Source organism: Tinamus guttatus, unplaced genomic scaffold, assembly GCF_059628265.1.
Source record: "Tinamus guttatus ecotype Peru unplaced genomic scaffold, ASM5962826v1 Tinamus_guttatus_pri_ptg001087l, whole genome shotgun sequence".
NCBI classification, from domain to species: domain Eukaryota; kingdom Metazoa; phylum Chordata; class Aves; order Tinamiformes; family Tinamidae; genus Tinamus; species Tinamus guttatus.
This window is the reverse complement of record NW_028289621.1, coordinates 3,106,718-3,132,254: the sequence shown is the minus strand read 5'-3', so window position 1 is coordinate 3,132,254 and position 25,537 is coordinate 3,106,718. Positions and strand designations below refer to the sequence as shown.

The window sequence follows — 25,537 nt, the reverse complement described above, 5'->3', positions numbered from 1 at the left end:
GTCAGCCAAGAGCGGCTTGACAAATCCTCCCCTTCAGAGCCCCCGCAATGACACCCGTTAATCATCCCTTTGAGCAGCGCGCAGTGACACCCGCGCCGTATGAGAGCCCGGGAAGCCTCAGACACAGCCCCGCGTCCCCCCCCGCCACGCTGAGCCCCCGCCGCCGGGCCAGCAAACCCACTGCGCCGCTAACAAAGAAACCTTTATGAGCAACAGCAACCCCCTGCTCGGTGCCAGCGCGGCCTTTGGAAACCAGCTCAGCCTAATTGGCACCATCCTGACAATGCTGCTCCTCCCAGAGGGGTCCTTGACAGAAGAAAGGCTAGAGGAGAAGAAAGGCTTGTCTGGGGGAATATTATGGCCCGCAGAAATCCTCGGGGGGCTGTTAAGGGAGCCTTTGGGAGAGAGTGTCCCTGGACAGTGAGGGGCCTCCAGCTGCCGGGTATTCTCTATAGGAGAGCGATGATCTAAGCGGTGTGGAGAGGAGCTGCGGAGGAGCCAAGTCCCAGCCCAAGAGAGTGCAAGTTCACAAGCCAGGCAGGACATTTCCCCGTTGCGCATTGTTAGGATCAAAGAGTGCGTTTCTCATCATCCTTGGCAAATTAATCCCCAGGGTAAAATGTGAGGGCAGGCTATAAAATGATTGCATCTGCATCTCAAGATGTCTAAAGTTCAGAGTCCACTTCTCCAGAAGAAACAGGGAACTTCTACCGCAATTGTCACATCCTACAAAGCCCTTGGTCTCAGAAGAGTTTCAGCATCTCCGTTCTTCCGAGATTGCCTCGCTTCCTTGCAAAGCACTTCCAGAGCAGCTGCTTCCATCGGCCAAGGCAGCAGACTGAGAAGCCACAGGCAGGGTGGACGGAGACAACTCAACAGTTGGCCCCACAGCGATGGAGGGTAGAAGAGCAGCTCACTGGAGTAAAAACCTCTTTAGCTCTCAACTGCTGCAAGTCCAAATGGGCAATCTCTATATTCTGACTTTGGCCCGGTTCACAATTTTGGTGCCATCCAGTGCTTCAGCAGCTTTGTTAACAGCAGGCCAAAGTCACACCTTGAGCAAGGATGAAAAACCAGAGCACTTAACAGCATTTTGAGCTCTCACAGATGTGCATCTATAGGAATCTAGCAAGGGCTTGCTCCTGGGCAAGTGACATTTACAAAAAGTCAAGTGCAAAGTATAGAGCTGCTGCTGGTAATATTTCAGAGGAGTTGAAACTAGTAGGGCCTGACCGGTTACATGGGGTAGGCTGCGTTTTCCTGGTGGACTCCATTGAATCCTGGAGTTTTAAGCACAGCAAAAAGCAAGGGCATATGTGGAGCGTCAGGGAAGTCGGACTGCACTTGGAGCTGAGGTTGGTGCTTGGGTACCCAGCAGTGCTGGAAGGGCCTTGCAGCCCCAATCCTCCCCATTCTGTGGGAAAGCAGCTGGGGTCCACAGCGTCCTTTGGTGAGCAACCAGGGAAATCTGAAGTGGGAGCAGGAGATGGATTCTGCTGTGCTACAGAAAGCGCTGCAGACACATAGAATCATAGAATCATGGAATGCTTAAGGTTGGAAGGGAACTCCAGAGGTCATCTAGTCCAACCCCCCTGCACACACAGGGTCACCTAGAGCACGTGGCACAGGACTGCATCCAAGTGGGTTTTGAAGATCTCCAGAGAAGGAGACTCCACAACCTCTCTGGGCAGCCTGTTCCAGCGCTCTGTCACCCTCACTGTTAAAAAAATTTTTCCTTAAGTTCCTCCCAACTCTGCGTCTCACAGCAGGGGCTGCTCAGTGTGAGCTGGGTTTATGCTGGCTCAGAGCTCACCCATGAGATGACGTTAGGACAGAGGAGGTCCCTGGCTCTGAGTAGGTGACCCGTCTCGATGGGGTGCCGGTTTCGGTGCTACAAAGTAGAAGGCTGCATTGTTTCCCACTCTTTTCCCTTGATTGTCTCTTCCTCCTGCCCCATTTATCCCTTTGATTCATGGCCCCGAGGTCAGGTGAGATTTGATCCGTTTTGTCACTTTGCTTTGCAGAACCCTGCCTGGATGGATTGGCATTCCTAGATTTACAGTCATGACCATAAATTAATCAGCAGGCAGATGGGCCGATAGACAGGAGGGTGTCTGTGCTAGGCCAGGCTCTGCAGCTCCACGTATTCTGCACCGTTTGTTTGAGTTCTGGGCTGAGCTGGAGCCTGGGGCCCAAATCAAACACTCTGCAATTGCTTTCCAGCTACAGAAAGTGCAGATTGCTTCACAGCTTTATTACAGGGATGAGTTCAGAGAGCAATAGGTAGGTCCTGATCAAACATTAACAGAGGAAACCAGTTAATTCTCCCGTAAACAAGAGAGAAAACTAACTCTAGGAAACCCTAGCAACCTCCCGGCTCTGGTACCAGCTGTGCCTTGCAACCGTGGCTTGGAGAGCCTTGCAGGAGCCACTCCATGGAGATCCCAGGGGCTGGGAGAGGATGGTGACAGGGCTTTGGGAATGGCCTGTCTCCTCTCCCAGCACGGGCTGCAGCACCGGGAGCTGCTGGGGATGGAGGTGTCCTCTGAGGGGGTAAACACAGACCACCCTCACGTGTGGCCTTTAAACACTCATCTGAGGGGTCCTGGGCGCTGGAGCTATCAAAAATCAAGTGTCTTAGCCACTTCCACCGGGTCTCATCTCATGCCCATCAGCCACATTTCAGATCTATGCAGGGCAGAGATTTCCATGTGTCTGGGAGCTGAGAAGGTTCCCCCAGCTCTGGACTATATTGGGGCAGTGTGTCCAGCTCCCTTGGCATTCTTGAGCGCATTTTGTGGTGTTATCCTGGGCAGCTGCTCTGTAAGGAAGTGGAAGAAGACCAAAACGGCACCATCAGAGGACCAAAGAGCTTGCTCAGCTGTAAAGCTGCAGAGCTGCTGGCAGAGCTTCCTTTCTAATAAGCTTATTTCAGGCAATCTCTGACCAGAACTAGCTTGGATTTCTTCCCCCAACTTTAACTATATAGTTATTCATTGTCCCGGAGAATTGAGCAAATAATGCTGCTTCCCCCGTGAACATCGCGTGTCCTCAGGAAGAACAAACCCACATAGAAGCTGACCTAGCAGGGAGTTAATAAAATAATGCAGCTGCCTCCTCCTTACCACTAACATCCTTTATGTAGGGCTGCCTCCGACGATTACCACAATTTGCAGATAACCATCAGCTGATAAGCACGCACCTAGCGAGGTGCAAGGGCTGAGAAAGTAAAAATGCTCCAACTCTTTCTGCTTGCAGAGCAATCCTGGCACCGCAAAGTGAAGTGGTTTGGGAGACCAGGGAAGGCTGGATGGGGTTGAACGGGGGCCTGAACTATCCGGACGCGGTTGGACCGATGGTGCCCCGATCACATCTGTGCTCAAGCTCTGCTTGCACCAGCATCTGCTCGGCCCCCCACTGCGAGTCTTTGTCCCCGTCCTCGGAGCAGTCATCCCCAGCGACACTGAGTCTCAGTTTGGCTCCATGAGTCACTTTGGCAGCAGTGTCCTTAGAGAAAGGGCCGGGAGAAGCGCACGAGGGGAGGCCTCGGCAGGGTAGAGTCAGTTACAGAGGTGCCATTGAGAGGACGTGTCAGCCTGGGAATTCACCTGCCCTCGAGGGAACCGGTGCAGGGCTCCTCCTGAGGAACCGTCTGCTCCAGGTGCCTTCCACTGCCAACATGTTCCTTTCTGCTTCCCCCAGCCTTCAGCTGGATGCTCCTAATGCTGCAGCCAAGGGCCACGTTGGAGCAAGTTCCAGGGCACAAATGTGAGGAGATGCTGGGAATCCCAGCCCCAGGATCACAGCGGATGTGTGGGGAATGTCCCGACTCCATGAGGACCGGTCAGAGCTCTGCTGGGCTGCTCTGCCCTTGCAAAGCTGGGAAAGGAGGGCTCAGGCTTGGAAGGGGAGTCTGGGCAAATCTCTTCCTTCCATTAACCAGCAAAAATTTATTATAAAATAAAAATTTCAGTACAATTTTGCTGGCAGGACTCAAAGCACTGGATCCCCTGAGCTTGTGCTGGGCCTTGGCTCCGCACCCGGAGCTGCCTTCGCCTCGGCTGCAGCCGGACTCTCCTTGCACTGGGGATTGTTGTCCCGGTCCAGCCAGCAGCGATTCCCTCCATGCAGAGACACTGGCAGGAGGAATCGGGAGACTGGTTTTCCTCTTCTAACACCCGAAGAAATGGAGCATGAAACAACGAGCTCTACCCACCCGGACACGCTGAAGGGTTCAGTGACCGAAGCCAAATTCCATGAAACACAGGTCAAGCATTGAGGGGAAAACATGAAAAATCCAGGGGATTGAAAGAAGGGAAAAAAACTAACAGCAAAAGAAAAGAGAAAGACAAAAGGAGAAGGAGAAACCATCCGAGCAGATGCCTGCTGGGGTCGGCTCAGCTGGCAGTGCAGGTTGATGGTGGCTGCTTCCCCAAAATACAAATATATTTGTATACAAATACCCTGAGTATAGTCCGTGTTTATCAATAGCTTTTAACAGTTCCTAAGAGAGTTATCATCAACAAAACAACTGAAAGAAAATCTTGAGAGGGCTGCGTTTGATATTCTCAATCTCAACAGCCGAGGTTTCCTGCTTCCTGATCTTAGTCACAATCAAAATCGGCGGTTTAAGTTGCTCTGATTTACGTTATTCCACCAAGGCCATGTCATGGCAGGGCCTGTCCCCATTTCTAGGTCACTTCTAGGTCACAGGACCTTTTTCCATTGCTGCGGCCACTCCTGCGTGGGATTTTTCCAGAGGGAGTGAGCGCCGCAAGGCTCTGAGCCCGGCTCAACCGCGTTCCGGACAGGAGATGGGAATCTGTGGAGGGAAAGGAAGCAGAGCTTCCCGTGGGTCCGATTTACACAGGCACTGGTAAGGCACCAATAAAATGAATGACTTGGGCTCTGCAAACGCGGGAGCACAAGTTCCGGCTGCCCTGGGAAGACACCGGGATTTGGGAGCTGCAGGCAGGGAAGTGGGTGGCAGAGCAGGGCGGCCGATCCCTGGGAAGGGGCGCGCGGAACCTGGCTGCCACCGGCACCAAGGGAAACACAGGGCTTTTCTTCTCGCCCAAACGCTCAGAAATTGCAGAACAAGGGGAAATCATGCAAAACATCCTGTGCAGGGACCCTTGTCCCTAATCGCCACGTGGTTTGCACGGCCAAAGCCCCGGCACAAGGGGAGCGTGACCTAATTTCTTTTTGATCCCTTTTTTCCCCCACTGCAAGAGCAGCTGCAGCTGAAAAGCAAACTGAGTTGCTTCTCCGGAGTGGATGCTTCCTCCCCTGGGAAGGCTGGAGTTGCAGGGTTCAGCTGGGGCTGGATACTTTCCCCTTGGGAATGCCAGCGGAGCGGGACTGTCCGGGACCTGATGCTTTCCGAGCTGCCCAGGGTCTCCCGAATCCCGCAGGCCGGTCCTTTCCAAGGTGCCACCGTTTCCCAGAGGGGCGGGAGGTGACATGGGGTGACTTTATTGCTAATTTTGCCAGTTTCGCAGGGTTTCCTGGCCCCTCCTTGGGGAAGCCTGCGCAAGGCAGAGCAGCCGGAGGGCAGAGAGGCCGAGGGGAAGAGGAGGAGGAGGAAGAGGGGGAGGCAGCACCTGGGCAGGGATGAGGCCTCTAGGGCAGTGGGGAGTCCAGGATGAGGATGGACCGTCCAAGCTTGCGGAGTCCTTTAGCACCCCGTGAGCACCCCCAAAACCTGCAGGTGCCCCAGGGCCAGCTCCTGGGGAAGGTCCGTCGCGCCACGTCCTCGTCTGCGCGATGCCACCAGCTCACCTGCAGGGCCAGCGCGGGGGCCATGCCGGGCCCAGGCCCTCAAGCGGCGCCGCTCCCGCTCCCACTCCCGCTCCGGATCCGTCTCCGTACGCCAGGACTGGCCCCGGGGAGCAAAGTGCCAGGGAGAGGCAGGGCCGGAGGCGGGCGGAGGCGGGGGCAGCGCCCGAGGCCATCGCTGCCACCTGCCTCCCTTGCTGCCATCGCCACTTGGGCCACCTCAGCCACCTCGGCCACCATGGCCACCTCAGCCACCTCAGCCACCATGGCCACCTCAGCCCCCCGTCCCATTCTACTCCTGTCCCATCAGTACGACAGCCCCCCCAGACCCATCCCAAGAGCAGCCGTGGGACACGGGCAGGGGGCTGCGCCCGAGGAGGGGTTGGGGACACCCTGCCGCATGTCCCCCCCAGGGCCACCACGCTGGGGCCTCATCTGCAGCCCCTGGTGCCCCCTGAGGGAAGCCACGAGGTGCGTGTGGGCCCCTGGGTCTCCCCGTCCTGCCCCAAGGCCATGGGGACAGCCATGGGGACGGCTACGGGGATGGGGACAGGGACGGCTCCCGCCCTGCCACCCCCAGCCCTGCACCCGGAGGGTGACCCCGCTGGCCCCGGCGCTGAGCCCTCTCCTGGGGACAAAGGTGGCCACTGCCACCTTGAGGCCAGCCTGGGCATAGTGTCCCCAAGGATGGCACCGTTCGGCTTTTATTTCTTGGGCAAAATATGGATTGGAGCAAAGGGCGGCCAGCGCGTAAACACGTCAGCGGGCTAAAACCACGGGCCAGCTGAGGAGCACGGGCGACCTCCGAGCCGCTGCCATCCGGAGCCAGCAGCTCAGGAAGAGGCACCCATGTCCGAGCAGGGAGCGGGGATGCGCGTCCCGGGACATGCCTGTCCCGCAGGCAACCGCTGCTCCTTGCTGGCCAGGTTCCATGTGGTCTTCTGCTTTGCAGAAGGATGGGCATGATGGGACAAGACCCAGGCCTGGAGTCAGTCCTGGTGGCCACAGGAGCTCCCTGAGACTTTCCAGTGGAGAAACACCCGGTCGCTTGCGGGGAGGCTGGGCAGTGAGGAAGGGCGGCCACCTCTGCCGCCAGGTTGGGCTCCAGGGCCTGGTGCGGGGTGGTGTTGGCAGTGCTGACCAAGACAGCAGAGGAGGCCAAGAGCGCTTGTCCAACCCCAGGTTTATCCTTGCGACCTCCAGCCCTGCCTCCTTCTGCTGGGGGCTCTGGGCAGCAGAGCAGGAGCTCCCCGAGGCGCTGGTGCGCGGAGCTGCCTCGCCGCCGCGCTGGCCTCTAGGCGCTGGGTTTCAGGTAGGGTCTCTGCTGCAGCCCCTCCGCGCGGCTCTCGCGGAGCTTGGCTCGGATGAGCTGCCGGTGCGCCGGGCTCAGCACGCCGGCCTCCAGCAGGTCCTGCTCGGTGACGTCTCTGTGCAGACGGGTGAGGAAGAGCAACTGTGGCGAAGCCACCAGTGGGGTGCAGGGGGACAGCGTTCTCATGGGCCAAGGGGATCCAGAAGGAATTTGGGGCCTGATTGCTTAATGGTCCCCTCTTCTTGTCCCCTTTCCTCCCTGCCTCCAGGCTTGGGGCTCACCAGGGACCCAGGGGACACAGGAGCTGGCCTGAGCAGCCCCACTCCTGGGGACCGATTGCCCCTGCACTGTGAGCTCCAGGGCTTGGGGGATACCTGAAGAACTCGAGGTCATCCCAGCCGTTCTCGTAGAGCCCGTCCCGGTACTGCTCCAAGCCGAGGTGCCTCAGCCACGTGCCGATGCTGCGGGAGCGCTCGCCTCTGCCACGCGGCCACTGCGGGCGAGAGCACTGGAACGCTGCGGCCGCACCGCTGCGGCGTGGCCACCCGCCTTCCCCCACCCGTGACATGCGGGATGTGGGAATCGCCGCTCCTGCACCTTCCCTCGCCATCCCCGGCTGCTGGCCCCGTGTCCAAGGGCATCTCCCTGCAGCAAAGCCCCCTGCAGCCCACGCGCAGCCTGGCAGTACCTCGGCGGCACGACCGTGCCGGCGCACGTCCCGTGCGGGTCCCGGCGCCTCGGGGGACACACGGTCCAGCTCGCTGAGACACCTGGCCATGTGCAGCGCCGTGAGTGAGCAGTCGCCCCTCGCTGCTGGCGCCCTCGCCAGCACGGCCGACTGCGGCCTCCGCTGCCGCGCAGCACGCGGGGGACTGAGCTGGCGCCCGCGGCCCCGCGGCTCCTCCTCGATGGGCTGTGGAGCGGGGCTGCGGCGCCGCGGGGCCTCCGCCTGCCGCTGGCTGCGGGGACACTCGGACGCCGGGGCCCACGGGTTGGGCAGCCCCTCGAAGATGAAGTAGGCCGGGTTGGTGTAGCTGCTGGCCGCCTCGGGCATGCTGCGGGGCCGGCTCCTGAAGCACACGACAGGGCAAGCGGCCTTAGCGCGGCCAAGGGGCCAGCGGCGGCGGGGACACGCTCACCCGGGGTACCTGGCGCAGGGCACGGGTGGCCTGGGGCATGTGGGGCTGGTGGTGGCCACTTCAGCCTCCTCCTCCTCCTCCTCGAAGCTGATCCACTCTGCAAGTGAGCAGGCTGGTGAAGGCTAGCGCATGGGGACGGTGCGCGGGGAAGGAGCCCAAGCACGCGGGCGCGTTACCGTAGAGCCGCTCGCGGGTCCTGCACCGGTCCGTGGGCACCCGGACCTTCATGCAGCCGCGCATGGAGCCCGTCTCCTCACCGCGGTGGAAGAGGAACGTCTCGAAATGCTGGGCCATGCTGCCCATCATGGACTTCATGGCGATGCAGCACTCGCCTGCGCCCGCGGCACACCAAGGCGTTAGTCTCCGTCGCCCACAGCAGGACCCCCCTCCAGCAGCCCCACGTGTGGGGTCCCTCCTGCCAAACGCCAGCTGCAACCCTCAGACCCAGAGTTTTTCTCTCCAAATTGCATGCCGAGCTACTCTGGACCCCATGCCAGCATCCTCACAGGGCCTGGATGACACTCGCGCCCTCGCCGAGGCCACCGCGTCCCTCCCTGGCATGGGAGGTGACGCTGCCCCGGGCAGCCCCAGGGGGGACGCACCGTAGGACTCGCAGCTCTCGATGCCCTTGACGCTGAGCAGCAGGTGCTGGTCCCCCAGGTACTCCAGGTCCGAGAGGATGGGGTGCAGCTGCGTGGGGCAGAGCGGGCGCTGCCGACCGTGGCCGGGCGCTCCGGCCTCAGAGCGGAGCCGAGCCGGGCGGGAGGGATCGGGAAGGGAGCGGTGGGGATGCTGGGGGATGACGTGGGGCTGGCAGGAAGGGGCAGCAGGTCCGCCCGCCCCTGCGGAGCCCCGTTCCTGGTGCTCACCACGGGCAAGTGCTTGGCCGACCAGGCGAGCCTGAGGAAGCCGGGGCTGTCGCAGCTCTGGGACGTGTTCTCCCCGCTCCGCTGGGGCTCTGCTGGCAGGAGAGCATGGATGGAGGCAGCCCCAACCCCAAGCTGAGCTCGGAGCCTTTCGCGGCGTGCACGACCACCTCGCACACCCCAGCCACGGTTGTAGGGGTGCGTGGGCCCCTGCTCACCCTCCAGGCAGTAGGAGTGGAACTCGATGTAGCACTTGCTGCGGCTGGCGGTTTTCACGATCACCTCGACGCTCTCCCACTCGATGCAGGCCAGGGCCTCGGTGCTGGAGCTGGGCACTGCACCGGTGGCTCAGGGTGAGCACCACGCTCACCCCGGGCCACGCAAATTTGGATGACAGGAGGTGACAAAGCCAGGAAGGCGCAGGGCTGGGAGCTATTCCCTGGCCTGATTGCTCCAGAGGCAATCACCGAGGTTTCCTCACCATCACCATCGCCTTCAGCCTCACCATCACCCTTGCCATTACCATCATCCCCGCCATTACCATACCCCTCACCCTTACCCTTCTTGGGCACAAACTGCGATGTCACTCCCACCTCGAAGGTGGCAAAGACCGGTGAGTGGTCACTGGTCACGATGTCATCGGTGCAGCCTGGAACGCAAGACGGGGAAGCCGAGTGATGGACACGGAGCCCCAGCACCGCCTGCTGCCCCAAGTCCCCACCAGGCCCCGGAGGCCACCGCTCACCATAGGAGTTACAGACCACGTGTGTTTCTGGGTGCGACTTCCACAGGATGCGGTCGCACCACGAGGGGACATTGATCCTCATCTAGGAATAAGAAAAACTGCTCCCGCAGTCCTGCCACCCGGCTGCTTTCTCCCACCAGCCCAGTGCTACTCCTGCCCTAGGGGTTTTCTCTCCTGTCCAGCACCAAGGTGACAGAAGATCCCTACGAGATGTTTCCCTCCTGCCCAAAGCCTCTTTGGCAGAGGGAAGGCAGGGCTGAGCACAGGGCTCTGCTCACCATGCAGCCTGCTGGGCACTGTCCCCAGCCGCTGTCCCCATTTCCCCGCCACAGCCCTGCACCTCTGGGGCCTTGGCCTTGGCGTGGGAGTGTGGGACTCACCCCTGTCGTCTTGAACTTCTGCCAGATGTAGTTGTCGCGGGAGCCCCGTTCGTACCGGTAGGTGGGAGGGAAGGAGATGTCCCCCTCGCCTGGGGACCGAGACGCAGAGCTGCGCTGGGGCGGGTGTCGTGGACACCCCCACAGCTGACCCCAGGCTGGGGACATGGTCTGCCACACTCCGCAGCCTGCTGGGGCTCCCAAGCCACAGTGCAACCCCATTCCCACACTAGGAGCAGCGTCACGGTCACTTCCCACGGGCATGTGCCAGGGGGAAGGCCAGCGTCCATCCCCTGCCAGATGCACTGCCCCAGCGGGATTGTCCTTGGTGTGCATCAGGTCCTTCACATTTTTGGCACCTCGTGCCAGCACTCACTGAATCGCAGGAAGACTTTGTTCTTCTCCCGCTCCAGGTTGAGCTGGTCCACAGCCAGGAGGGCTTCGAAGTCCCGCTTGGTTACACGAGTGAGGATGTCCTGGGAGGAGGAGAGACATGAACAGTCAGGCGTTTCCTCACCCATCCCTCTGCTTCAGCGTCTCCTCAGGCATCCAGGGCCCTTTTGGGCCCCTCCTTGGTCCCAGCCGCAGCAGGGACCCTGTGTTCCCCATCATGCCAGTGTTCCTGGGCACGGGGCCGGAGCCTCGCTGGTGCTGCCCTGCCCTGGTGACAGCCCCAGCACGGCCCCTTGTCCCCGTACACGCGCTCCTACCTGCACATCCATGTTGAGGCGGTAGTTGAGGTCCCCGAACCAGAAGAGGTGGGTGAAGCGCAGCGTGAGGTCGAAGGCGCTGAGCCGCTTGTCCCCCAGCACCAGCGAGCGCAGGATGTCGCTGTAGTTCTGGTTCCTCCTGCACCGCGTGCGGGGACAGCAGCAGAGCAGGTGAGGTGGCCCTGCCGCCAGCCCCATCGCGCCTGGCCGCGGGGCCTGTCTGCTGGGGACAGGGACTGGCAGCCCCAAGCCCAGTCTCTGGCATCCAGGGACCAAAACTTCTCCCCTCCCAAGGGCTCCGGGTGCAGCCCCAGCTCCCTGCCAGCGGCTCCTGCAAGAAGCGTGCAGGAAGCGCGGCGGGAGCAGTCGCTGCGTGCAAGCTTGCCATCACGTAGCGGAAACCCAGAGCCGCGAGGAAGGATATCCTTTGCTACCAGCTGGCTTTCAGGTTTTGTGTTTTATTGCCGCTTCCTCTGAATCTCCACCGTTCCCTTCTAAGCGCCCCGTCTGAATGAGGACCCACCTCGGCTGCTCTGCACTGCTAAACCCCGCCAGCCCCAGCGGGGTTTGTCCCCCTGCCACGCGTCCCGCTGTCACCTGTGGGTTTTCTCGCTCCCCGAGGCCAGGTGGCAGTTCACGAACCCGAAGGACGTCCCGTTGAAAAGGAAGGAGACGCCCACGGCTCCCTTGTTCCCTGCAAGGACACAGCGGGGTGGAGGTGACCCACAGAGCTGCCTGCTCCCAGTGGCCAGCCCGGCTTGGGGCGTCCCTGAGCACAACCTGCCCCGTCCCCCTGGGAGCCCCTTCCCTGCCCGCACCCAGCGTGTTGGCGATGCCAGTCTTCACACTGGACGTGTTCACGTGGCTGATGCGCCGCTCATGCTCCGGTTTCACCAGCACCACTATCTTGATGCTCCAGAGGCACTGCAGGGCGACCTGCAGGACACAGCGGCCAGGGGGCCCGCATGGCCCCCGAGATGGGGCTGGCTGCCGCCATGAGGAGGATGGGGTGCGAGAGCAGAAAGAGGAAGAGGCCGTTGGGTTTAGCCGCGAGAGCCCCAGCTCCATCGCGGTGGATAGCAGCTTCCTGAACCCGTTTGTGGAAGTCCCCAGCCTTTAATGCCGCAGACAAGGCCAGGTAGGGCAGCTGAGACCCCAGCACGTGTCCCCCTGCGGGCCCGGCCCACGCCATTACCACTCGGTAGTCTATGGCCATCAGCGTCTTGAGGGACGCGCGCAGGAACTCCACCCACTCGCGGTCGCCCAGGGAGTTCTCCTGCGTGCCGACCACGTAGATGTCGTGCGGGATGCAGGCGGTGGTCTCGTCCCGCGCGCGCCCCAGGCCCCGCGACGTCAGCCACGAGGCCAGCGAGCGGGGCGGCGGGGCGCTGCCTGCGGAGCGGGCACGGTGAGCGAGCGGCAGCGCCCGGCCGCGCGGGAAGCTCCGCGCCAAGCGCCCGCCACAGCCCCGTGCCGAGCCGCTGCACTCCAGAACCCCGCCGAGCATCCCAACCCCTCCGTTTACTCCTCACGACCATGAAATAAGTGGGTCACAGCAGGACTGATGAACCCAAAAAAGGTCCAGCTGGGGCCTTCTCTGGACTTCTTGGACCAGCAAGGAGCAGCTCCAGCCCTAGACGCCCTGGCTCCTTCAGAATGCCTTCCTCCCCTCTGGATGCACTTCCTGCACAACAAGAGGGTCTCCCAGCCCCTTACCCATGTTCCACGTCCCGACATACACCGAGATGAGGTCGGGCTCGTCCAGGTTGGAGTGCTGGATCTTCATGAGCTGCAGCAGCTGGCAAAAGGCCTCGCGCTTCTGCAGGAAGACACAGGTGTCCCCAGAGCCACGGGGCTATGGGAAACGTGGCCGCACAAGGGATGCTGATTGCCAGGTCTGCAGGGCTGCAGCAGGGCCACGGGGACATTAACGTCCAGGCATGGGAGCTGGGGACATTCAGAGAGCCCTTAACCTCAGGACATGGCTGAGGTGCCCTTACCCGCGCGCTCGGGAAGACGAAGTCTCTGCTGAGGCTCTTGTGTTGGTCACGGTCGTACACAAGCCTCACCTTGCTCTGCATGCTCTGGTATTTGATCAGCTGCAAAACTGCATGCCCGTGGTCATGAGCAGGACAACGCAGGGCCCCCACATCGTGTCCCGCCACTCATCCGGCCCCCCAGCCTCAGCTCCCCGCTGTCCCCACAATCTCCAGAGAGGAAGGAGCCCATCACCCTGGCGTCAGGCCTGGGAGATCCCTTTCTGCCCTTGCAGAAGGAACCTCTGGCCCCCCACCATCCCCTGGGGACACGCAAGGGAACAGGAGGCTCCTTACTTTTATCCTGGGGGATGGTCTCTTCGGGGGTCCTGCTGCCCTTCTTGGTGACAGCCACCGTGCCCGACTCCACGTCCACCGTCAGGGCTGCTCGCTGCGACTTGCCCGCCTTTACCTGCAGCACGGGGCCCGCCGGCAGGGCTCGGTGCCTGTCCCTGCTCTCTCTGCCCTCCAGGCCACACGGTTGTCCCATCCCGGGCTCACCTCGAAGCTCTGCACAGCCAGGGGCTTGGTGGCCGGCTGCAGGGCCGCAGCTGCACTGGGCAGCGCCAGGTTGTGCTTGGACACCGTCTCCTGCAGCGACCTCAGCACCTGCAGGGAGAGGTGGGTGAGGAACAGCGAGACACTGACGCACCCGGGGTGGGAGAGGGACCCTGTCCCCTCCAGTGGGGTCTGCAAGTGGCAGTCCCTCTGCCTCAGCATCCCCTGGCACCTTTTTCTCCAGCGAGGAGAGAAGGTGGTTGACAGTGGAGATCTTGCTGAGGAGCAGCTCCAGCTCCGGGTCGCTGCTCAGGAGCCCCTGGGGACACAGGGACGCGTGCTGGGGCGGAGGCCCAGGAGCGGCTCCTGCACGGGCGGCCCCGCAGCCCTGCGCTCCGCTCACCTGCTCCCGCGCGGGGCTGCGGGGCGACGCGGGGGGCCCGAACACCTTGGCCAGCGCCTCCAGCCCGGCCAGCGTGAAGTCGATCTCGCTGCAGGGAGGGAGCGGCGCGCGTGTGAGCGCGAGCACGAGTGCGAGCAGCCGCGCGCCCCGTGCACACTCACCTGTGCAGCCCCTGGCACGCGGTGACGAGCGCGGCGCAGAGGTGCCGCAGCTGCAGGTCCCCCCCGCGCAGCGCCTCCAGGTCCCGCGGCAGGTGCTGGCTCAGGTACTCGGCCATGAAGCCCATGAAGTCGCTGGCGGGGCTGCAAGGGACGGAGGTGGCTGAGAGGCAACGTGGGAGCCTCGTCCCCGCCGCTGGGCTCGGCGCCGTGCGCTACCTGCTGTGAACCTGCTCCTGCAGCCGCTGCTGCAGCTGCTGCGAGATGAGGCTGCGGCCGGGGCATCCCATGCTGGCCGGGGTGCCATCGCGGGCACCGTCCCCATCGGCGGCACCGCGGCTCGGCGGGACGGGGCACGGCTCACCCGTCCGCTCCTCCTCCTCCTCCTCGTCCTCCTTGTCCTCGGCACAGGCCTGGTGCACGGGGTGCAGCAGCGGCACAACCAGGCCGACGTTGGGCTGTTGGTAGGCGCCCACCAGCTCGGCGAGGCTGCGGAAGCGCTTGGCCTGGGCGCCCTGCACGCTCTGCAGAGGGAAGCGGAGCCCGTCGCCGCACGCGGGGACGCGCGGGGAGCCGGTGCTGCCGGCGCGGGCAGGAAGGGTCCGTGCACGGGGCGCACATCCTGTGGGGTTGCAGCAGGCGAACCGCACCGCTCGCTGCAGCGCGGCGCGCACCGGTGCGAATGCCGCCCCTGCCACCACGCAGCACCCACCCCGTGGGGCCGGCAAAGGCGCCCGCCTCTCCAAATCCCCAAATCCCGGGCTTGCAAATGCCCCCGCTGCGCCCCAGGGCGCTCCACTGCACGACTGCAGGAGCCGCTGCACCCACCTGAACCGAGAGCAGCCCCTCAGCATCGGGGAGGATGCGGTAGGTGTGCACGTGCCGCTGGAACCTGCCACGAGCGCGCAGGGGCTCAGCGTGCTGCAAAGGACGCCCGGAGCCAGGGGATGGAGGGAGGACGAAGGCGACTCACAGGAGGCACAGGGCGTACGCGCCGGCCACGGACTCGCTGTCCCGCACCAGGAAGCAGCCGTCCTTGCCCGCCTTGGCCAGCAGATCCTCCGCCACCACCCGGCTGATGTCGCGGTGGTACCAGGTTGTCGTCGCCATCCTGCGGGCAGCCCCGGGACGCAGCCCGGCACGGGCCCTGCGCGGGGCTCAGCGGCGCCCCCCGAGCACGAGGGTGAGGATGGAGAGGCGAGGAAGGGCAAGCGGTGCCGGTGCGTCCCAGCGGGCGAGGGGCGGCCGTGGCCAGTGTCTCATGGTGACGGCAGCATCCCGGCGGGACCAGGGCTTTGCCAGGAGCCGCTGAGCATGCGGATGCTCTCCATGCGCGCAGCCAGCCAGGGAAGCCGACTTCGCTGGTTCTGCTCCCGCGGAATCGCTCACCTCCCCGCGCTCGCCGCGCCGCTGCCGGCAGCTCGGGGCCTGCGGAGCCAGGCGGGCGCCACGGTCCCGCGATGCCCCCGTCCCCACGGCCGCCCAGCCCGCTCCGCTCGCCCGCCGGCACTTCCTCCTGCTGCACTTCCCCGGCCGCGGCCCCGACCAGCCTCCTCGCTGCTCCTCCCCGCCCGCGGCCGCCCCGAGGAAGCCACCGCAGTCATGTGGGTCGGAGCGGCTCCGGGGCCTTCTCTGTGCCCGGAGCCTGAGCGCTGCTGCATTGCATCCCTGGCGCAGGAGCATCCTCGGCTCGGGAAGCCCCAGGGCACAGCAAACAGTTAGGCTGGACACGCAGCCCTGGGAGGGGGGCACTTTGCACAGCCACCCCCCTTCCCTCCCTGCTAAAAGAGCCCAGCCAGAGGGGTTTTCCTAGGAAGGCCATGCCGGGAATGGCCTGGGAATGCGGGTGGGAGCGTCGCGTGGCACCTTGCAGCCGCCGACGCTCGTGCCGGGCCTGCAGCGAGCGGCAGCCGCGCGGTGTGATTATCCGCGCGGCGCCCCGTTAATTACAGATGAGCAGCAGCCACCATCTGCTGCCGGGGCCTGCCAGAGCATGACAAGGAGGAGGAGGAGGAGGAGGAGGAAGGCCAAGGTGTTTTCTGCTGTTTGCACCCTGTGTATTTCCCCACCGCTGGCTGCTTCCATTGCACGGTGCCCATCACACACCGGCACGTGGCTCCTTTGCACCCGGAGCTGCCACCTCCCAAGTGCGAACGGGAGTCCTTGACCGTGCACCCAGCACTGCCGGGACGTGTCTGCAGCCCTGTCCCCATCTTCCTCCTGGGCTGGCCCCACCTGGGCTTGCTGCCATGGCAGGGGGAAGCTGTGGCCTGCGCTGCCGAGAAATTCGGCAGCTCTGTTTATTTTGGGCCGGTGGTTTGGGGCCGCGTGGGGGCATTTGCATCTCCTGCCACCTGCACCAGGAGACGGCGCCGGCGCCAGGGTCAGCGCCAGGGGCTGCAGCCCACGCCCGTCCCTGCCGTTATTTAACGATGCTGCCACATTTCCCCGTGACCCCCCGGCGGCGCGGGCGCTTAGTGCCACCTAATCCAGCTCAGGTTGCTCCGGCACGGAGCCGGCCGGGCTTTTGGGAATTACCGTGGGATGAGGATGCCGGGCAGCCTCCCCAGTGCGGGATGGGCTCGCAGGATGCCCCCCGGGTGCATTCCTCACCCGAGGGGCTGCGGAGGGGGACGGCTCGTCCCGGCGCCATCCCCAGTGGTGCCTCCCGCTCAAGGGAGTAGGATGATGCCGGGGTTTTTCCTGGATCTCCCAGGGCATTTAAAGTGCAGGGAGCCACCACGCTGGGATGGGACACGTCTGGGACGGCCGCCCCCCTGGCGCCCCGTGGGTCGCAGTTCACGCGTCCCCTGACCTTGGCAGAAATAGCGCCCGCTAATCTGGGCGCTAAGCAGCTCTGCCGCGGGCAATTAGCGAGACGGGCAGTGCCCGCCGCGCACGGCCTGTCCCGGGGCTAAAGCCTCCGCGGCAGTGTGGGCGGGCTGAGCACGGGAGACGTCGCTGCATGAGTGATGGTGGCCGCAAGAGAGGCCTCGGGGGGACGGGGTGGCTCCGAAATGGGGCCGTGAGGGCCATGAACGGGGAATGGCAGCGTGTTGCTGAGGCAAACCTCGAAATGCCTGTGAAATGCAAGGAATGCCAGAGGTCTCGGCAAGCAGCGGGGCCTCCGGATGCGCCGGGGATGGGAGAGGGGATCCGGTCCCCGATGTCCCCTGGCACCGCTGTTCCCGGGACGGCAGAGCCCGGCCGGTGGCGGAGTCTGCGGCCATGGGAGGCAGGGAGCCTCGCGCGGGACAAACCCACCCTGCGCTCCCAGGAGTTTTCTATTTGCAGCAGCCACCCTTGAATTAACAACGTGCTAATCAGGTCAGGCGGGGCCAAGCAGCGGCGTTATGAAACGGCAGGGCCGAGCGCGTGGCGCTGCGGGCCGGGTCTCCCCTCTGCGTGTGGCCCCTTCGGGCTGCGCGTCCCTCTGCCCCCATGTCCTGCCAGGGCTGCCCCTTCCTTCCCTCCCGCCGCCTCTGGGGTGCTCTCGGCCCAGCTAGGGGACAGCAGCCACCACTGTGAGCACAGGGTCACGTTTCGGAGCGGGGACGTCCTGGGACAGGAGGGGACCGGGTTGTCTGAGCATCCCAGCCATGCACGCAGCCTCCTGAACCTCCCACGCTGCTTCCAAGTGCGGGAGGGAGCAGCGAAATGGGGCAGGTGCCTGGGAACGGGGTGTCCCAGCCCCTGGCTGCCGCCGCGTGAATCGGGAGCCATGTGGCAATGCCGTGGGCACGGATCCTCAGCCCGCCCGAGAGCAGGGAATCCATCTCGATTAGCATCACCTCGCTCCTAAGCCTGCTTTGCCCATCCCCGTAATCTGCTTTCTCAGGGCCCTGGCAAGAAGCACCTTCGTTGCCCACTCTTACTCATGAACCAGCTCCCGAATTAATAAACTAATAGGATTGCGGCCGCAAAATCCGCCCGCCGCCATGCGCTCGCACACGCTGCGCATCTGCCGGGCCGCGCGGCGGGGACGGGCCCGTGCGGGGATATAAGGCGGTGGGAGCGGGTGCGCGGCGCAGTCACCGCGCAGCGAGGAAGAGGAGGCTGCCGCAGGTAGGAGCTCCCCGCAGCGGGATGACTCCGCCGGGAAGGAGGGCGGATTGGGGCTGGAAGAGCTGCCAGGGGGTTTCCATAGGTCAGCGTGGTGGGTACGGCAGTACCGCGCCTGCCGTGTAGGAGAGCACGGCAAGGTGGGGGAAGGCTCCATATCCTCCTCTCTGAGGTCTCGGTGGGCCTTGGACTTGGCTCTTCTCCTGCTTTTAATCCTCTCTGACCCATTCCGGGCTCCCGGTGGAGATTTTGCACCTCTTGCTCCTGCCCAAGAACCCCTGCAGATAAGACCACCTCAGCTTCATACTCAGAGCCCACACAGACTTCATCACCCGTCACAATCTTTGATAGCAGAGAGCAACCAAAGATCCCATGATCGGGATAGTGGGGATCATCTCCTCGCTGTGACACCGCCCTTCGCTCTGTCCCCAGCGCAGTGGCAGCTGCGTGAGGAGGAGGATGCCCAGGCACCCCCAGGGCTTAGCAACCTGCCCGGCTCTAAGCCCCGCTCGCGGCCGAGCTGGTTAAGTTCAGGAAGCTCGGCTCATCCCTCCTAATCGCCCGCAAATCGCCTGCCGATCAGCCGGGCCCCCTGCCTGGGAAGGAGTCCCCGGAGGAGCAGCCGGTCTCGGGGCTAGGGAGGCTCCCTGGGACGGGGAGCGCTGGATGGGACGCGGCTCACGGCAGCGCGGGGGCAGGCGATGAGTTCGGGGGTGATCCTGCGCAGTGACATGTGGTGGTGGCTTCCTGGCGTTTCCCATTGCTGAGAAACTGGCTACACCGGGGAGAGACCAGAGCGCTCCAGAGCATCCGCGGCGCTCCCAGTGCGGCAGCTTTTCCAGGGTGTTTTGCAGAGGGATGGGGTCCTCGGGAAGCACTGATGCTCCATGGAGCCCTTTCAGACTCCCTGCCAGCTCCCGGTGCTCACACTGCCCTGGCCTCTCTGTGGTTTCCTCGCTCTCCTTGTGGCTGTTGGGACCAAATGAGCCCGTTCCTCTTCCCAGGTCCAGACTGCAGGTTCCCCACAGACAAGGAAATATATAAAGTGGCAGCGCCCTGACCTGCCTTGTTCCTTTTCTTGCCTCGACTCTTGGGCCCACCGAGGGTTCCCCTTTCCTTTGCTGGAACCTGCCCTGCATGGGCCTCCCCTTTGCTGCTCCTCTTCCTCGTGGTTGCTTTGGTCTGGGAGGGGAGGGCTCTCCCGGCCAGGCTGTCCCTCCAGCTCGGGTCTCGTGTCTGTCCCCACCATGTCTGCACAGGGAAGAGGGCAAAGCCTCGCTGGAAACCAGAACCCCCAAACCCCACCAAGCTTGAGGATGGGGCTCCGGGGACGTGCACGGCCCCGCGGCGCTGCAACCCCTGCACGCCGCAGGTTAAAGGCTTATTAGTGGGTTTGTCCTCGCTCCCGGCTGCCTCCAGGTGACACCCAGCTGCTCCCATCCCCGTGGGCTCTCCCAGTGCTTCCCTGCATTTCTCCCTGCAGGTTCCCCGCTGTACCACGACTGATCCGAAATGGCCGAAGGATCAAAGTAGGTGTCTGTCTGTCTGGGTGTCTGTCTGTCCTCATTTGTGGGGTGCAGGGTGGACGCGGCAGCCTGGGCAGGGTCACCGTGGCTCCACCAGCCTGACCGGCTCCCACGTCCCCTCCATGGTCCCCTCCATGTCCGTGTGCCCTTGGAATGGGACCGCTGCTCCCAGCCTCTCCACAGCTTTTCCAACGCCTCTGTGTTTGTTCCCTTCACAGGGTGTTCAAGAAGACCAGCCCAAACAGCAAGGTGAGTCCATGCAGGAAAGGGTCTGCCTTATTCCCAGAGGGGATGTGGGAGGTTCCCCTTTCCTTTGGGCTCCCACAACTGCCTTCCTCTATGGCCGTGATGCCACCACAGGGCTGGTTTTTCAAAAGAGAAATTGAAAAGACCTGTGGGAGTCCTTAAATCTGAGCCTTCTTCAACACGCTGAAGGGCTGCAGGGCTGAAGATCTCTGCGGTGCAAACTGGGGCTCAAAGGTTTCTGCTGATTCGATGGCGAGCAATAACCTTGTTCCTTCTTGGTCTTCACCCTGTGCTGCCTCCAGTTGTCCATTTACCTGGGGAAGAGAGACTTTGTGGATCATGTGGAGTGCGTGGACGCTGTAGGTGAGTGAGACTGCCCCCGACGGAGTGGTCCCCAATGGCCACTGTTGCTGCCTGATGCATTTTGGAGACTTGGCTCCTCTGCTGGTGTCTCCGCTCCCCACTGGGAGCAGGAGGAACAAGGGCAACTCCAGAGGAGCTAAGATCCCATTTTCCTGCAAATACCTTCAAAGGAAGGGGTTGGGGAGAGGGACAAAGCCTGGGCTTTGCAAAACAAACCTGTCACCCTCCTGGCGGAGATGCTTTGGGAGGCATCAAAGCTCTGTGACAGGCAGCTCCCCGCCGTTGCCTGCAGAGCTGCTGGCACGGGTGACTTTGGTGTCTTTAAGGAGCGCTGCATTTGGCCGGGCATTGCCCCCCTTGCTGCCTCCTGCCAGGATCTGACCTTACCTGCTCTCCTTTCCTTGTCTGCAGATGGCGTCTGCTTGATTGACCCCGAGTACCTAAAGGACAGGAAAGGTACCAAGACACAAAAATTGATGTTGTAATGGGAAAGGCTAAAAAAATGGTGCAAAGTCCACAAGCAATCTGGGGCTGTGGAGATGGTAGAATAGCAATGGGTTGTCTGCTGGGTCCCCCACAACAGGGCTATGATGGTTTCTCTGGAGGGGAGAATTGCCTCCCTTCTGCCTCTCTTCCACCTCCTGGGTCTGGGGCTCTGGAGCCATCTGTGCCTTGAAGAAAGAGGCGATGAGCCCTTTTAACTTGCTGCTGGGCCCCTCACATCCAGGTCCAGACAGGAGCCGAGTCTGTTTCTGTAAACAAGTCCGTAAGACAGTTTTTTTCTCTCCTCAACCCTTTCCCCCTGTGCTCATTTTCCCGCACTCCTTCCCCACCTCTAATCCCACGCGCCGTCTCCACGCGCCCTGCACCGACACCAGTGTACGTGACACTGACGTGCGCGTTTCGCTATGGCCGCGATGACCTCGACGTCATCGGCTTGACCTTCAGGAAGGACCTCTATGTCCTGACCACGCAGATCTTCCCTCCGGTGCCAGACCAGGTGCCCAAAACGCTCACCCTCTTGCAGGAGAAGCTGCTGAAGAAGCTGGGCGAGAATGCCTACCCCTTCACCTTCGAGGTGGGCACCGCATGGCTGCCTTGGCTCCGTGGAGCCAATGGTCCTGCAGCCTCTCCGCTCACGGAAGAACTCCCTTGGCTCCTTTTGTCCCCAGATTGCGCCCAACCTGCCCTGCTCCGTCACCCTCCAGCCCGGACCGGACGATGTTGGGAAGGTGAGATGCTGCCCTCGGCCCGCGGCCACGGACAGAGGGGTGGTCAATTTGGAGGGGCCAAAAACCAGAGCTGCTGCCATACGGGGATGCGCCCGGGGACGCCTGTGTTCCCTACAGAGCAGAGGGCTGATGCAGTGGGGAAAAGGAGGGGAATAAACCTGAACGTTGGGGAACACAGAGCCTGTCCCGCTTTGCAACCACATGTGTTTCCTGCAGGCCTGTGGAGTGGACTTCGAGGTCAAAGGATTTTGCGCTGAAAACCTGGAGGAGAAAATACACAAGAGGTATTTCCAAGGCATCCCTCTCCTTCCCGGGTCCTTGCAGCCGAATAGACGCTGCTTGTCAGGGGTCGATCCAGGGCCCCGCTCCAGCCTCCAGCATGGCCGGATTCGGTCTTTGACCGCAGGAGAGGAACCGGCCCCCTTGGCAGTGCCCGGGAGGAGGGGGCTGGTGGTGGGACAGGTCCTTGCTCCTGCAGGAACTCCGTGCGGCTCATCATCCGCAAGATCCAGTACGCGCCCCTGAAAACAGGGCCCGCGCCCAAGTCGGAAACCACCCGGCAGTTCATGATGTCCGACAAGCCCTTGCACCTCGAGGCCTCGCTGGATAGAGAGGTGGGTGCGGGAGGGGGAATTCTCCATGGTTGAATTCCCAGGATGTGCAGCATCCCCTCCACAGCACATCCTGTGAGCCTGAGCCTTGGAGGGCTCTGCGGTTGGGCTGCAAACCAAACGTCCCCAGGACCTGAGATTTTCTTGCCTCCCTGGAAGGGAAAGTCTCGAGCGTGATGCACAAGATGCATTTCTCCTGGCTCAGTGCCTTCCACTGCATGATGGTTTTCCCTGCTTGGTGCACCCGGGAACTGCTCCCTTGTCCTCACGACACCCGGCGCTGCTCAGGCACCCAAAATGTGGTTGTCCCCTGTGTGAGACCGAGTCTCTTCCAACTGCAGATCTACTACCACGGAGACCCCATCAACGTGAATGTCAACATCAATAACACCACCAACAAGATCGTGAAGAAGATCAAGGTCACAGGTGAGAGCAAGCCTGAGGGACACACGGACATGCCCCAGGATGGCGTGTCCTGCTGCAAGGGTCAAAGTGGCAGCTTGGGTTCTCAGGAGGGAGAAGCGGGGCAATGTGGCCACGAGACCACCAGCCCATGAGAAACATTATTTACTCAGTATCTGCCCTGCTAAACCCAGCGGTGGGGAAAAGCCTGCAGGAATGTCCCTGCCCGCTGGTGGGAGGTGCTGCCCCTTGGCCACCGGGCTGTGGGGACTGCACGTTGGTGAGCGGCCATGCGGCGCCTACGCGTGCCCAACGTAGCTCCGTCCCCTCTCCCTGCAGTGGACCAGATCACGGATGTGGTCCTCTATTCCCTGGACAAGTACACGAAGACTGTGTGCAACGAGGAGTTCAAGTAAGCAGAAGGGAGGCGGCCACCCGCCTTTACCGGGCGCCGCTGCGTGGATGCGTCCCGGTCCAGCGCTGCGTGGACGCGGCCTGGCCCGGGGCTCAGCACTCTGCTCCCTGCAGCGAGAACGTGGCAGCCAACTCCACCTTCTCCAAAACCTACTCGGTGACGCCCACGCTCGCGGCCAACCGCGAGAAGCGCGGCCTGGCGCTGGACGGCAAGCTCAAGCACGAGGACACCAACCTGGCCTCCACCACCATGTAAGGGTGACGGGGCTCCTGGCAGCCTCCCTCAGCCTCAGCCTTTCCCCCTTCCCCGTGGTTCTGCGGGGTGTTTTTCCCTTTCGTTCCCAACAAGGATCCTAGTCGTTTCTTCTGCCCACTGGGGAAGCAGAGGGGTTTGTGGCACGGACACGGATCCTGTTATCCATCTCGCGGGAGATGCCTCCTCTCATGGCTTTGCTCTCCCTTTCCTCCCAGCCTGAGGCCCGGCATGGACAAGGAGGTGCTGGGGATCCTGGTGTCCTACAAAGTGAAGGTCAACCTGGTGGTGTCCCGAGGAGGGTGAGGAGCTCCCGACACGGAGCCTGCAGCGCTCGGGTGGCTCCGGTGCAGGCAGATGTTGGAGGGATGGGACCTGTGAGGCGGCCCACACCAGAGACATCCTCCTCGCCCCCCAGCTCATGGGGATGGCGACCCCCTCCCCACGCCATGTCCCCACGTGCCCACCCTTCGCCCTCGTTAGGAAGCACCATCCAACACACTGTGGAGCATCGTCCGCTTTATTACAGAGCATTCTAGCACCTCCCATCCTCCCTTGGCACCGGAGAGTCGCATTGGCCGCCACACTCCAGTGCCCCAGAGCACGGCCAGCCCCAGCCCGAAAGCCGGCGTCTCCCTGCGGGACATCCCAACACGCACTCCCACAAGGCCCCTTTTCCCGGGATGGCAGGGATGGCCCATGGAGCTCCTCGCGGAGGGGTGGCCCAGCAGTATCCCGCAGGCCGCCTTTGCTCCCCTCTAATCCCATGTCCTTCCTTTTGCTGCTGCAGCATCCTGGGGGATCTCACTTCCAGGTAAGGAAGAGGAGCTGCACGGGGGGACGCGGCAGCACCGACGCTGTTGACACAGCGGGGGCTGAGCGGGTGGCCCGGGGTCACCTCGCTCACCAAAGCGCCTCTCCCCCAGTGACGTCGGTGTCGAGCTGCCCGTCATCCTGATGCACCCGAAGCCTTCGGATGGTGAGTGAGGCCACGGGGCCCTGGGGCCGGTGGCAGGGGACGGTCCCAAGGGGCAGGACAGGCGCTGCAGAGGATGGCCACACTCTGCACTATGGTGCTACCGCGCCAAAGGCCACCCCGTGATGGCCTGAACCTCAGCAGGCCTCACGCGAGGGGACTGTCACTCCAGGACAGACACCTGAGCGTGGAGCAGCTGCCTGTTGAAATGTCATTTCTGCACTAACCTGTGTCTGTGTCCCCCTCCCAATCCTTGCCTCCCTGGATGCACTTATGAACGGACTACAGACAAGCCAAGGTAAGGAAAAAAAATCTTACGCTATAAACTATTATGTGTGAATAAACCATATAGAAGCATCACAGATGGATATAACGCCCCATTCCCACGGGGATTTATGGTGCTGCCCTTGGATCAGAACGCCCAGGCCTCGTGCAGCGGGACAGCCCCGGGACGCTGCCGGCAGCGGGCGAGCAGCCGGGGCGCCTCACGCCAGCGCGGGGCTCGTGGCGAGCGCCGTCCCCAGCTGCAAACCCCCCAGAAGCTGCTTCTGTGCCTGGCCATGCGCTGCAAGGGACACGAGCGCCGGCCTGAGGAGCAGGGGACCCCGCGGCCTCCCGGGCTCTCACTCCCTCGGCTCAGACAGAGATTTCGGCTTCCTGATTAACAGCCCTCTTGGCTGGCCCCCCGCCATTCCCTGCTGAATCTGCCAAGTTGTTTCACATTCCCCAGGCTTTTGGAATCTCTTCCACTGACTCTTTTTTTCCGTTTTCTTCCCCCTCTTCTCATTTTGTGGCTCTCCTCTGGCATCATCCCTTTCCCAAGGAGGTAACTAATCTCTGTTTCCATTTTATTTCTTCTCCTTCCTTTTTCTCCCCTTGACAAGGCAAAACGTTGCTTTAATCTCCTGAAGTTGCAGGCTCCCCTCCCTCCTCTGCAGGGAGTTTCCCTGAGCCGTCAGGCCTCATTTTGGGGTAGTTTGGTCAGAAAGTGTCAGGATGAACGCGCTGCGCCCTGGCGGCAGCAGCGTTTTGGGGCACAAATGGAGGTTTTTCCCCCTTTTCGCCGTCTCCCGGGGAGCCCCGCTGGCTCGTGCGCCGGGAGGGCGCGCACGGGCCCGGCTCCGGGGCTCACAGCGCCGCGCTCTCCCCTTGCAGCGAGGAGGACATCGTCATCGAGGAGTTCGCCCGCCAGAAGCTCAAGGGCGAGAAGGACGACGAAGACGAGAAGGAGGAGGCCGAGAAGGAGGAGAGCTAACGCGCCGGCGGCCGGCAGCCCCCAGCGCGCCCCGCAGAGCCCCCCGCGCCGCCAGCCCCTCGCCCCGTCCCCGTAGGCGCCTCCTCTCCCTCGCACGCCCGACATCGGCCGCAGAAGCGGCCGCCGCAGAAGCAGCCGCCACCGCGTCCGCCCCCCTCCTCCTAGAGCAGAGCCC

The 25,537-nt window shown here is 62.6% G+C and overlaps 2 protein-coding genes across 2 annotated transcripts; one reads left to right on the top strand and one right to left on the bottom strand.

The window, feature by feature from the left end:
* Positions 1 to 7,072: 7,072 nt before the first annotated feature.
* On the bottom strand, positions 7,073 to 15,132 carry LOC104571435 (phosphatidylinositol 3,4,5-trisphosphate 5-phosphatase 2). Its single transcript, XM_088538472.1, has 26 exons — positions 14,996 to 15,132; positions 14,851 to 14,914; positions 14,242 to 14,546; positions 14,026 to 14,166; positions 13,865 to 13,952; positions 13,694 to 13,780; positions 13,465 to 13,572; positions 13,261 to 13,375; positions 12,928 to 13,034; positions 12,644 to 12,746; positions 12,123 to 12,319; positions 11,746 to 11,863; positions 11,525 to 11,621; positions 10,928 to 11,066; positions 10,594 to 10,693; positions 10,221 to 10,309; positions 9,841 to 9,922; positions 9,655 to 9,744; positions 9,314 to 9,430; positions 9,099 to 9,187; positions 8,832 to 8,919; positions 8,406 to 8,561; positions 8,239 to 8,326; positions 7,779 to 8,160; positions 7,465 to 7,583; positions 7,073 to 7,205 (listed from the first exon to the last, which is right to left on the bottom strand). Exons 1-26 carry the CDS (start codon positions 15,130 to 15,132, stop codon positions 7,073 to 7,075), a joined length of 3,339 nt encoding a protein of 1,112 aa, XP_088394598.1.
* A 4,464-nt stretch (positions 15,133 to 19,596) lies between these two features.
* ARR3 (arrestin 3) lies at positions 19,597 to 25,362 on the top strand. The gene is made up of 17 exons (XM_088538549.1): positions 19,597 to 19,613; positions 19,829 to 19,859; positions 20,159 to 20,219; positions 20,631 to 20,675; positions 21,098 to 21,297; positions 21,392 to 21,451; positions 21,668 to 21,735; positions 21,930 to 22,065; positions 22,404 to 22,488; positions 22,804 to 22,876; positions 22,993 to 23,130; positions 23,350 to 23,433; positions 23,922 to 23,945; positions 24,058 to 24,110; positions 24,396 to 24,405; positions 24,931 to 24,933; positions 25,263 to 25,362. Exons 1-17 carry the CDS (start codon positions 19,597 to 19,599, stop codon positions 25,360 to 25,362), a joined length of 1,188 nt encoding a protein of 395 aa, XP_088394675.1.
* Positions 25,363 to 25,537: the final 175 nt, after the last annotated feature.

Coding starts and splice junctions, on each gene's coding strand:
- LOC104571435 (XM_088538472.1), bottom strand. CDS start 15,132: ATGGCGACGACAACCTGGTACCACCGCGACATCAGCCGGGTGGTGGCG. Junction 14,167..14,241: donor CAGGAGCAGGTTCACAGCAG/GTAGCGCACGGC, acceptor CGTCCCTTGCAG/CCCCGCCAGCGACTTCATGG. Junction 11,067..11,524: donor GGGAGCGAGAAAACCCACAG/GTGACAGCGGGA, acceptor CACGCGGTGCAG/GAGGAACCAGAACTACAGCG.
- ARR3 (XM_088538549.1), top strand. Junction 22,489..22,803: donor GAAGAAGATCAAGGTCACAG/GTGAGAGCAAGC, acceptor CTCTCCCTGCAG/TGGACCAGATCACGGATGTG. Junction 23,131..23,349: donor AACCTGGCCTCCACCACCAT/GTAAGGGTGACG, acceptor CTTTCCTCCCAG/CCTGAGGCCCGGCATGGACA.